This window comes from Vombatus ursinus, unplaced genomic scaffold (genome assembly GCF_900497805.2).
Source record: "Vombatus ursinus unplaced genomic scaffold, bare-nosed wombat genome assembly UNPS02014786.1, whole genome shotgun sequence".
NCBI lineage: Eukaryota > Metazoa > Chordata > Mammalia > Diprotodontia > Vombatidae > Vombatus > Vombatus ursinus.
Window position 1 is genome coordinate 8,937,479 of NW_020954564.1, and position 12,441 is coordinate 8,949,919.

The following is a 12,441-nucleotide window of genomic DNA, read 5'->3' on the forward strand; positions in this document are numbered from 1 at the left end:
CAAAGAAAGGGTAAATGATATTCAGTAGAACATGCAATGCCTTGCATATAGTAGACACTCAGGACACAGTTAATCTATTTAGCAATTTTGCCTAGAGCTGACCCCATTTGGGAATCTACTTCCTGAAATGATGATAGAGGTGGCAGCGATAACATCATCACCTGGTAGCAATCAGCATCTGCTTTTTTTCCCAATCAAATTCACATAAGGTAGTTTTGTCTTATTTAGTGATACACTAATTGTAAAGATTTCTAACACCTGGATTCTTCCAACCATTGGGTTTTCCAAATCATGTTCACCATCCTATAGTTTATGAAGACCTTTTCCCTTATAGGAGTTGATGATGTGTAGAGAAGTCATATTCATTTGTTAGTTTGTAAAATTATAAACTCCAGGGCTTCTAACTTCAAAAATTGATTTGATTTCTTTTGCATACTATTGCAAGTAGTGGCTCAGATTTTAAGTGATTATTACAATAAAGAATCATTTCTAAAAGCAAAGCTAGGGGATACTAAAACATTAAAAGACATTTTATTGGCTGGAGTTACATACACAGGGTGGTATGTGTGCAGGGGAGAATGGGAGTAGTAGCTGATAAGCACTTTCAGTTGTTTACCATTCCTTTTTTAAGGGCTCTATTCTAATATCCACATGTGGATAAAAGACCTGACTGCCTGGATCAAACTTTTAGAAGCTTAAAATTCACTTTATTTCCTAAGTAACTTAATTCTATTCACAAACACTGAATTCCTCCTGTGTCTGTTTTGTTTTAAAAGAACATAAGCTGGCAAGGTGGACATCTTATTAGTTTCATAAATAGAATCAACATCAGTTTCAGTGGAGTCCAACTATGGACTGGAGCTCATCAATGGTGTGTTCCTCTAAAACAATGGAAAATCCTTACAGATGACTTCACCTGTCTGTGAAATTTCCCCCTATTTCTGGTGGCCATGACTGAACGTAGAAATTGACCATCCGTTCTCCCCCCAAGCAACTGCTATTAGGCCACAAGCAGTAAGTAGACTAGGTATCAACTAAAACACCAGCAAAATCAAGGGACTGACCTGGAAGACCTTCTATAGAGTGGTATCTTAGTGCTAGACTTGAACTAGCCTTTGACTATGATCTCATCTAGAGAAAAAAGTCCACTTGAATTCCTCTTTCGACATACTGCTCATTCCATATTGCTTATTGATATCAGTACTCAGAATCACAGAATTCTATACCTAGAAGGGACCTTAGAGATTATATAGCTGAATTGTCTTCTCTACGTAGATAAGGAAATTCAGGTTCATAGATGTTTAGTGATTTAGCTAAGTCATACAGCTAATTATCAATAGAGCAGGAACCAGAATGCAGGTCTGCCAACTCTTAGTCCAGGACCTTTTCCTATATACCCTGCTGCTGCTTCCTTTACCTCTCAATATTTCTTTTAAAAAATCAGCTTGATTGATGGTTTTAACCTGTGTCCAAATGGCTGCTGTGCAGTCAAGACTTTACTTTTTTGTAATATGCTTTGAGACCTGGTTTCCAAGCATACATCATATCTTTAAGTGGGGACGGTGCTTGGACATCTCGCTGCATTGTTACTTTATACATATAGTCACTCTTGGAATGGTGTGTGAAGAAGGGATGGATCAGTATATGTTGTAGTTAGTGAGCACTTTATATCCCTCCAGGCCCAGTCTCCTAACCCCCCGCTATGCAGCAAGAGAAGTAAAGAGCCTATGCAAATTGGACAGCTTGTTATTGCCATAATAAGCAGATCAAAATTGGCACAGTGGACCAACATTTGAGTGAGAACATTTTTTTTGAGGGGGGAGAATTAAAATGTAGACATTTTATAGACAAGAAGAGTAGAGGCCCCTGGTGATATGACAATAACCCTTCATTTCTTTTGAAATGAGGATTCCCCCATTTCCTTTGGAAGACTACCATTTGCATCCAGGAGACTACTAGCAAAATGAAATTTATTTATCAACTACCATTTTACATTCATCTACATGATGTAAAATTAGATGCTTATGAAGACTGAGATAGTATCTCATTAAGTGAGAAGTGACCAGATTTTGCAATCCAAGGTAGCCCTTGACTTCAAAATCTACTGAACCTTATTTCTCCACTATATTTAACTATTCACATCCTTTTTAAGTCAAAAGGTGGGTAATTCTAAGGCTGAATTGCAGGAAGGAGGGACTAAAGGGTGAGAAGATAATAGAAAAGAATACTCAATCTCTTAAAAATTGCCCATGATGTCCATAGAGGAACTTAAAATGATCGATATTCACCAGAGTCCCAGCTCCAGCAATATTGCCATCTATTTTACAGTATTTTAACCAATTCTTGTATTTTCTTTTTTACAATGCCACTAACTTCTGCTGTACAAATAAATTCTAGATGATAAAATATGACATGATTTTTTTTTTTACAAATAGTTACAAATGCAATGTTGATAAGATATGCTACATTATCTATATACACATTGTTTCTAGGAGGCTGGGGCAGTGATAACAAACTGAGACCCTGAGGGGGACCATCGGCTTCCTCATCGTGGATACTGCTTCATTCTCTCTTCTAGCCCAAGAATCTTGCCCTGCACTTTACTGTATCACTAAGTGATAATTCAGTAAGGAGCAACTTTCCAAGAATCTCTTTAGGATTCATTTGTCCCCAATTCCAGAAACAATAGAGAACTGCTTATTGCAATGCTTGTGGCTCATCAGTTTTTTCTCATTGAAATCTCTCAGAAGAGTAAAATGGAGATCCATCCCTGCCCCACCTTGAAAAGAAATGTGTATTAGGAATGTATATGAAGACTTCCGACAGTCCTTTTCCTCCTAAACAAATATCAGTCATCCTGTGGCAGACTGCTTGGTGGACACTGGCTTCCCCAGGAGCTTCTCAGGAAGTTGGATACGAGATTCACTACAGAATTTGGTCTTGCTACACACTCCTGCATGGCTGGGTACAAAAATATATTTTGCTTCAAGTCCTTAACAACAATGAATTGTAGGGATCTTCTTGGGGAAATGAAGGATGTCAGGCTGAAGGCATTACAAATTTTTACCTGAAATTTTGGGATGCACTACACACCTTTGCTTTTTTAGCAAGCAAGGCCAGGCTCTGCCCCTGGGCACCATTGCTGCTGCTGCTCCTCTTAATAAGCACTGTAACTTTAGCAACACTAGAGGAATTTGGTTCACTCTGTTCAGGTCTTAAGCTTTATAGTTATGCATGGGAGTCGTGAGCGTTAGCTGTCCATTGGGAGCCACCTCATTGCCATCGTCTTCCAATAAGCCAGACACGTCAGCATTGGGGATGCTGTCATGGTAACTGCTGAAGCTGATGTTGTCTTCTTTCAGTTCAATGGTCCAAAAGGGGGCATTGAGTTTTCGGTTTTGATACTCCCTGTATGTGTACACAGCCCCCACAAATCCCATGAGCAGAACCACCACAATGATGATGACTGTCAAAATGATGATGTTGAATTGAGTCCATGACACATCAGCTAATGCTGAGGTGCTATTTTCAGAAGATCCTATTGAAAAGATAGGCTGCAGAGTGGTGGGGGTAAATGTACTATTTGCAACCGTAGTGGGTGGTGATGTAGACAAAGTGGCATTAGAAACCAAAGTGGTAGACCCTTCAGTCGTAGTAACAACAATTTCTGAAAATAAAGACAGAAAATGAGCAATAAAACAGAATTATCTAGCTTTGGAGAAGACTATAAAAGATCTCTACAAGAGATCTTAGAACAAAGAACATCAAGATATAGATTAGCAGATCTGGAAGAGACCTTGGAGGGCATTTTGTTTAGTAAATGAGGAAACTGAGAGTCAGAGAGGTTAAATAACTAGACCAATATTGCACTGCTAGAATTCCACCCTAGGTATCATGATTCCCAGTCTACTGCTCTTTCAGCACAAAAGTGTTCTTATCAATGAACTAACATTAAAAAGGAAAGTACTATTTTAAAAAATAAGCATCTTGATAAGGACTAGGGCCTCAAAACCTAGGATGATGAGTGTTACATACATGACTGGCATCTAGTGCATAGATATAGCCACCTTAAAATCTTCAGGAGAATTCCATAGTAAGTATCTTTCAAGATCCTCTTTGGTGGATTAGTATAAATTCTTCCAAGTCAGTGAATATGTCATTACTGAGACCTAAAGCCTATGTTAAGGTAGGTAAAGAGGATGTATCTATATGGAATTCCATGGTAAGCACTTGAACTCAGGTAATGCTAACATACCTTGAGGCTTTTCACAAAGGCAGTAGAGCATAGTAGAATTGGATTTAAGTCTCAGATTTGCCACTTATTAACTATATAACCTAGCAATGAATGTCATCTCAGTTCTTTGGGCCTCAGTATCCTCTTCTATGAAATGGAGATAATAATATTTGTACTATTTACCTCAGAGACTTGTTACAAAAATCAAATGAGATATTAGAAGTGAAAGTATTTTATAATCAAACTATATAAATGTAGGTTATTAATCTAATAATACCTTGAGCATCCTGACATTCTCAAGCTACTATATACCATCCATCAATTTATCTAAATCTGTGGTGACTTTTTATTTTCTACATGCAAAAAAAAAAGCTTTTGTTACACGATAACTTATTTTGAATAGCAAAATGCGTCATATTCTCCCATCTCTCCAGCTAGGAAAATAGTACAGTGTAGTAGAAAACTGGACTTGAAGCCATAACAACTAGGGTTTGGATTACAGCAGTCCCACTTACTAGCCATGTTGCCTAGAACAAGTCATCTAAGTTGACTTAAATCTCAGTTTCCTTTTCCATAAAGTGGGGATAATAATTACTTGCATTAAATAACTTTAATTCTTTGACTCTCAGTTTTCTTATCTGTATAAGGCTGTCATGAGCAACTGCTTGCTAAATTGTTACACAAATACGGGAGACCATTATTTTAATTATTATGATAAAAACTAATGGTGATAATAACAAGAAGAATTCAAAGACAGCTCCTGGAAAAGACTGTAGGCTGTCCGTGAAGTGTTCTAACTATCAAACTATAGTCCTACTTGGAATGAACTTAGATGAGATTGCTAGATGCAGTGTGAAAATATAGAGAACAAAAGATAAGAAGAATAAGCAGATATCTTAATTATTAATATGGAAACAAAACAGGCCAAACGGAAGGGTGTGAAAACCACACAATGACAGCCTAAGTACCAAAGCAAAACTCAATTTTCCTGAGTTTATAATGGAGGTTTAGGAGGGGTGCAAGCAAATTAGAAAGAAGGGAAATTTCCCTGAGAAATTATATGACAAAATCCACTTTTGGAATCCATGAACATAGAGATATGAACAGTTCATTTTGCTGCTGCCAGTGCTCAGATAAGCATTAAGTAAATGGAAACAAAATTTTCGCTACTTGGAAACAGCAGTCAAAGATGCACTCATTTTAGGATTTCCTCTTGCTTTTGAGGAAAGTCATAGCAATTGAATTTGCTAGAGACTCTCTGAGGTCTAATCTTTTTATTTTTATCTCCCACACTACTCTCCAAATGATGGCCATATGTATATAGGATATTCAAACATCAAATCTATAGATATAAAATCTTGCAGAAGCATTGCTTGAATGGAGGGGAGGAAGTGGGAAGGGACAGTGGTGGTAGAAATGGGGAAGAGTGTTGTTGGGGCTAAAGAGAAACTATGGTTGATTTTACGGTGAACAAGGATGAGTGGGCTCTTCCTGAAGGTGTTGCTAGGAGACTTAGAATTTATACTCTTAGCTGAGGGTTTACCTTTCTTGATACAGTTTCCTTTGAGGTCTCTAACATAACCTTCCCAGCAGTTCTCACAGTGAAAGCCAGTGGTATTGTGGAGGCAGTCAATGCATTCACCGCTCTCTGGCTTGCAGATCTTCGGAGTTTTAATAGAGTCCACATGGCCACCACACTCACACTTTAAACAGATGCTGTCAGAGTTGTAATAGCCATTTTCACAGGCATTACAGTTTAGACCTGTGTAACCCTCTCTGCAGCGATCACATCTAGGCACCAACTCCCCTGAATCTAAAAGAGACAAAATATCAACATGTTTTAAAATGTAGGCCTAAAAAATAACAAAAAAATTCTAATCCTGAAATATGTTTTGTTTTGGTTTTGACCAATTCTAATCCTACTTCCTACAACCCAATACCAAGAGATATACAGTGTGAAATTAATGAAATCAGTATTAATTATAATACATTTGAATTCTAGAACAGTTCTGCCAGTAATTTGTATGTGACTTTAGGTAATTCAGCCCCCTTCTTTGGGTTTCAACTTCACAGAATCACAGAGTTTGAAAGTTGAAAAGGACCTCAGCAGCTTATCTGTCCATCGCATACCCCAATGGAGGCCCTGTTATCATATATCTGACAAGTAGTCATTAAGCCTCTGTGAGGTGCTAAGGAGGGCAAAGAGGGCCCCTCCAAGGGGCAGCCCACTTCACTTTGGACCTCTCTAATTGTTAGGAAGTCCTTGATATCAACCTAAATTTACCTCTTTGCAACTTCTACCCACTGTTCTTGGTTCTTCCCTCTGGGGCCAAATGAAATAAATCTAATCTTTTTTCTTCATGATTCTCTCACATTTTTGAAGATAATTTTAATCCCACCCCTACCCACCCCCCTACTCCCTTATATCTTTTTTTTTTCAGGCTAAATGTATCCAGTTTCTTCAACTGATCTTATGACATAGACTCAAGGCCCTTCGCTATTTGGATTGGACAACTCTGCACACTTTCTAGCTTATCAATGTTCTTCTTAAACTATGGTACTCAGTACTGATCACAATACTTCTGGTGTGATATGACCAGGAGTACAGTGGTATTATCATCTCCATATTCCTGGAAGCCATGCTTCTATTACTGTTGTCTAAGACTGCATTAGCTTTTTTGGCCGCCATTGTTGACAAATGAGGGAACAGTACTAGGTGCTTTCTATAGGACCTATCCATTCAGCCAAAAAGCATTTATTAAGCACTTACTATGTGCTAAGCAATGACACAAACACTCTGACACCTTACTACATTCTAGATTCTGAAGCCCCTTATATTCCAAACTTTCTATGCTGCAAGGTCCCTTCCAACTCAAATATTTTAGGATTTAATTATTCTACCAGCTACTTGGCTTCCAAGGAATATGAGGGAGAAATCTGGGTTATCTATTTCAGCAGGAAAGGAATGAAATATGCTCAGAAAGAGAGTCTGAATAATAGCAACATATCAGAGGTACCTAATTAATTTTTAGTCCTAATAGATATAATAAAGTAGGGCTTTAACAATAGTTGACAGAGTAGTGATTGGTTCCATAAACCATCTGCAGAGGCAGATTATATTGAATAATATTTGGCAAGCTGCCTGTTCCTACTAGGTAATATGATAAAAGTTTCAAAACTTCAAAGTAACTGACTGTGTATGTGAATTCGTGTTAAATAACTGGGATAGACTTCAATAGTTTACTTTGGCATAATAAAGAAATTAGGAAGGATATAGCAAGTTATCAGACTAAAATTTCATTCAGGGCAGAGAAATGCTTCCAAGGCAGAGCTCTGACACAGGAACCATTAGCCATTTTATAGGATTAATGATATTACCCATAGCAGTGAGAATACCACCTAAATAAATACTTGTCTGGATAAAATCATCCTGTTATGGCAAGTTAATGATCATATGAAATTGTGCCTATCTATTCCATATCTGTATTAATTTTGATTTCTGAATTTGTTCATGGTATTTTAGAGTTAGAAGTGGACACCTTAAGGGCTATCTACTCTATTCCCCTTATTTGGCAGTTGAAGAAATTACAACAGTAAAGCGATTGGTTACATAGGCAGAAGAGGAAAAGCCAGACTCAGTACAAGAGCTCTGGGTCCAAACTCAGCACTCTTTCCCCTGTACAAGGCCAGTTTTCATCTGGGCCAATAAAGGAGTTTAATTCACCATTTAATAGTCAAACTAGACAGTTTTGTAAGTTGGGTATATCACAATATCTGGCCTGCGATTTTCTTATGTGTACACTAAAAGGATTGGACTAGATGATCTCGAAGGCCTCTTCCAACTCCCTGTGACCCTGTGATCTTACAAAACAGAAGGATGGAGCTGGAAGGTGCTTCCTAGATTATCTAGTTTATCCCGCTTATTCCAGGTATGATATGATCAGGAGTACAGTGGTCTTATCATCTCCTTATTCCTGGAAGCCATGCCTCTGTTACTGTTGTTGCAAAACTAGGAGGCAGCAAAACCATGGAGGCTGTTTACTTTCTTATGAGACCACCTTACACTTGTATAGAGCTTTGAAAATACTGTACATACACTATCTTACTTGATATTCACAATGACCTTGTAAAGTATTGCGGGGGCAAATTCCTTAACATCAATGACTCTGTCTAATTAATCTAATTTTTCTTTCCCACCAGCAGTACCTAGAGTACAGTACTTCAGCAAATGGTTTCTACTACAAATGTTAACTACTGTAAATGTTAAAACTTGTCTAGAATGTAGGTTTATGGAAAAGCCTTACGTATGAAACAGATGCCAGTAGATGTCACTGCTGAGCAAGGGCACCGAAGACATTTATGCAAGGCAGTGGGACTCTTATAGAAACCATCTTTGCATCCTTCACAGTGGTTTCCTTTGCTGTTTCCTTGGCAGTTCAAACAGGTACCTGAAAGAAATTATTTAAAAATATTTAGAGGTGCAGGGGGCTCTTGTTTGTTTTACTCAAGGTAAAACTTAGTAATTCAATTTGACAAGCATTTATAATAAGTGCCTACTAAATGCCAATGCTATGCTATGTCATGGGAATGGGAAGAGAATAGGAACTTTTATAAAGCATTTGGGTTACATAATTATAAGTGTCTAAGGCCAGAATTGAATTCAGGTCTTCTTTACTGTAGACCGGGGTTCTATCCACTGTGCCAAAGCTAAATAATCCCTATTCTTAAGTACCTTACCTTCTACTATGATGGGGATAAGGTGATAGAGCATGTACGCACATGATAGGATCATGGGATCAGAGGTGATAAATAAATACAAAGTAATTCCAGGGGTGGGAAAACACTGACAAAACCGAAGCGATCAGGAAAGGACTTTAGGAGGAGGTGTCAGGCAGTGAGAAGGGAGAACATATAGGCATGCTTGACAGCCTGGGCAATAGTGCAGAGGCAGGAGATAGAACCATGAACTTTTTCTTGTACATGTTTTAAAGAATGTATACTTATATACTAATAAAGATTAGCTGAACTTGACTGAGTTCTAGTGCTAGCCTTAAAAATCTGTTTCTCCCTAAATATTATAGTTTACTATGTAAATATACTAGTAAAATTAAATATTTCTGAAAGGAAAGAGATATACATATATAGGAATATACTGAAAAGTAACACCAATTGTAAATCACTCTCAGGTTATATTTGAGCTAGATTAAGAGGAGAAGTAAAGACTATATTCAGTCCAATAGGAGTTTGTTTGCTTCTGGAGATCTGTTTTGGTGTGGAGGAATCTAGACCTCAGATATCACTGATGTGGGCTCAACTTCTGATGTGGACTCTCTCCCCACAAATGCAGACTGGCAACTCATCTGAAATTTATAGTTGTAGTTGGCATGGGGCATTGAGAAGTTAAATTACTTACCCAGGGTACAAAGCCTGTGTCAAGGGCAGAACTCGAATCTAGGCCTTCCTAACTGTAAGAATGACATCTACTATACAGTCTCTAAACAACCGAAAATGTCTGCTGATCAACTTTAGATTTTAGTTCTAAAACTTAATTCTAGCTTTCAAATTTTTCTGTTCTCTGAATAAACAGAGTACATTACACTGCATAGATTATTTCTTTTCAATAACAGTCTGGTATATGTGGGATGGATGGGGGGTGGAGCAAGATAAGTCAGGTGAGAGAGGTGATCAAAGTCATAGTTATAAACTCTGAGGAGGCTCTTTTTGGGGGAGGGGCTTTTCTTCTGAAGATTGACTGAACTATCCTCTTCCCATCTTCGAATTCCCCTTCCCCATTTAAAAATATGCAGGGATATGGTTTTATGAAAATGCATTCAAGATAAGCTGCTGGGCTATAAGTCCTGATCTGTCAAAACCCAAATGCTAATGCTCAAACAATGGGCCATTGGGAGAGGTTTCTATGACATCCCAATCATTTTGGCATACCTTGCCCAGCCCTGTCTAGAGAAAGGCAAGCTGGCAGCCCTTCAAAGACAATCCAAAGAGTATTAAGCCTGAAAGTGACCTTATTGATTACATAGTCCAATCCCATCCTCATCTTCATTTTGATGGAGGGGAAACTGAGAATAGGAGAGGGGATAGAGTCCACTCAAATTTACACCATTAGCTAGTGATGCCAGAATTAAAATCCAGATATCCCAATTCCTAATCCAATGCAGTATCTACTACATCAGGACTCACAATCAAGAAGGCCTTAAGGAAATAATTCCTCTCATTTCTGTAGTTCTTTAAGGTTTATGAAACTACTTATGTATTATTCACAATAATCCTAGTACTGGTCATGTATTTTCTTTATTTTATGCATAAGAAAATGGAGATTCTGAGTCACCCAGTTCAGATATGTCAGAGATTGGACTTGAACCTTCTGATTCCAAGTCCAGAGCTCTTTCTATTTATATTACATTGTGATTGTAATAAAATTTCCTTGGTGAGGGAGGGAAGAAGTATTTAAGCAACTCAGGTATTCATTAATGGTCTAGTCCTTTAGTAGTCAATTGGCAGGAGAGCCACATTTGATATTAAAAATACATATTGTGCCATAATAAATGTTTGGCCTGAATGGCATGTGGAATCCAATTAGGCTTAAAATTATGAAAGTTGTTTTGTTTATGTGCTAACTTGCTATTAATTTGTATGTGGGCCCAGAATATTTGCAAATACCACAGTGCATTTTATTCAATAAAATCATTTATTTCAAAACATTATGAAGAGTTTCCAGAACAAACAGCATCATATTGCTGTTTTGTTTGCATTATCCCTACCTTGCAATTAGAACTCCATAAAAAATATGTCCTGGATGCTTGCATATGCAACATAGTGAAGTGACAACATCAGAACTTAAAACCCATGGTTTCTATGTAACACAATGTGAAATACAAAAAGAAAAAAATCAAATATTGCAACTGCTTTAACAACCCAACCCCCCACCTTGGCCCATAAGCCTCATTTGGTTCCCCATTCTGCCCCTTTCACTGGAAAACTACAGTGCTTCCCTTCCTCCTTTTGGTCTTTAAAGCTCTGCTTTGGTCCTGCTCAGTTTTATGCTGTGATCTTCCATAAATGCACTCAAGTGTTCCAAATCTCTCTTCTCATTTGTCAAATTTAATAGGATTATTTCTGTCCATATGAAGGGCAAAGTAAATGGTAGGAAAACCTTCCACTTTGTAGAGGTTGTTGGTCACATCATTGGCGGTGGCAACCATCATCACTATTATCAGGTTTTTCTGATGCTTATATTTCTTCCCCAGTTCAGTATTCACACCATGGGGCATAGAACTCTATGAGAATGTCTAACTTGGGGTCCATCACAAAGGAGTAAAAAGTCTTACCTACTACAATAATTTCAGGTTCTTTATTGTTTTGGGGCACAGGTTGGGATTTGATGATTGCCTTTAGTTTTCCTTTTTTGAATGCTAAAACAAAGTCTCGGAGTATATCAGAATCAAATTCCTCTGGTTCTATGGCATACTTTTTGGTACCTTCTGCTGGGATAGCTAGTTGACATCTTCACTGCTGTTGCTAGGTCCCAAGTCCTTCATTTCAGAGGGGTAGTCATCCTCATCAGTAATGGCAAATGTGTACTCAGGGAAGTTTTTTGTTTGTTGTTGTTGTTATTGTTCAGTAGCATCTGACTGTAACTCCATGCACCATAGCATGCCTGACCCTTTCATCCCCCACTATCTTCTGAAGTCTGTCTAAGCTCGTGTTCACAGCTTCTATGACAGTATCTATCCATTTCTTCTTCTGCTGTCCCTTTTCCTTTTGCCTTCAATCAAGTCCATGGCAACTTCCAAGACCTTGTTCCTCTAGTCCTGAGTGGCAACTCTATAGTCAAAACTGAAGTTCGCAGTATAATAGACTATCATCAGAGAACATTTAGCATATCTCTTGGCATTATTGGAAATTGTTCAATAATCAACTAACAGCACAGCGTGCTTCACCACATGGTCTCTGATGGTAGCTCCTTCAGTAGGTTTCTCAGTGTCTAAAACCTTGATTTTTCATTCATATTTGAAGTAAAATTTTTCTGGCTGCATGACAATCAATTTTCCAGAAGAGACATTCAGGAATTTTGCAACTTCATTGTTGAAAATATGGTGGAATTTATAATCTTCCCTTATGTTGATCACCAAATGTTAGCGTTATAAGGGACCCTAGAGATCATCTACGGGGGGTGGGGAATCAGTGAC

At 38.0% G+C, this 12,441-nt stretch overlaps 1 protein-coding gene across 1 annotated transcript in view; it reads right to left on the bottom strand.

Moving 5' to 3' along the window:
- Positions 1-509: 509 nt before the first annotated feature.
- LOC114047112 (multiple epidermal growth factor-like domains protein 9) overlaps positions 510-12,441 on the bottom strand; it is a 126,132-nt gene continuing 114,200 nt past the window's right edge. Inside the window, exons 4-6 of the mRNA XM_027867852.1 lie at positions 8,539-8,682; positions 5,778-6,047; positions 510-3,667 (exon numbers count right to left, since the gene is read on the bottom strand). Coding sequence (XP_027723653.1) covers positions 3,216-3,667; positions 5,778-6,047; positions 8,539-8,682 — 866 coding nt within the window. The 3' untranslated portion in view covers positions 510-3,215. The remainder of the gene's footprint in view (positions 3,668-5,777; positions 6,048-8,538; positions 8,683-12,441) is intronic.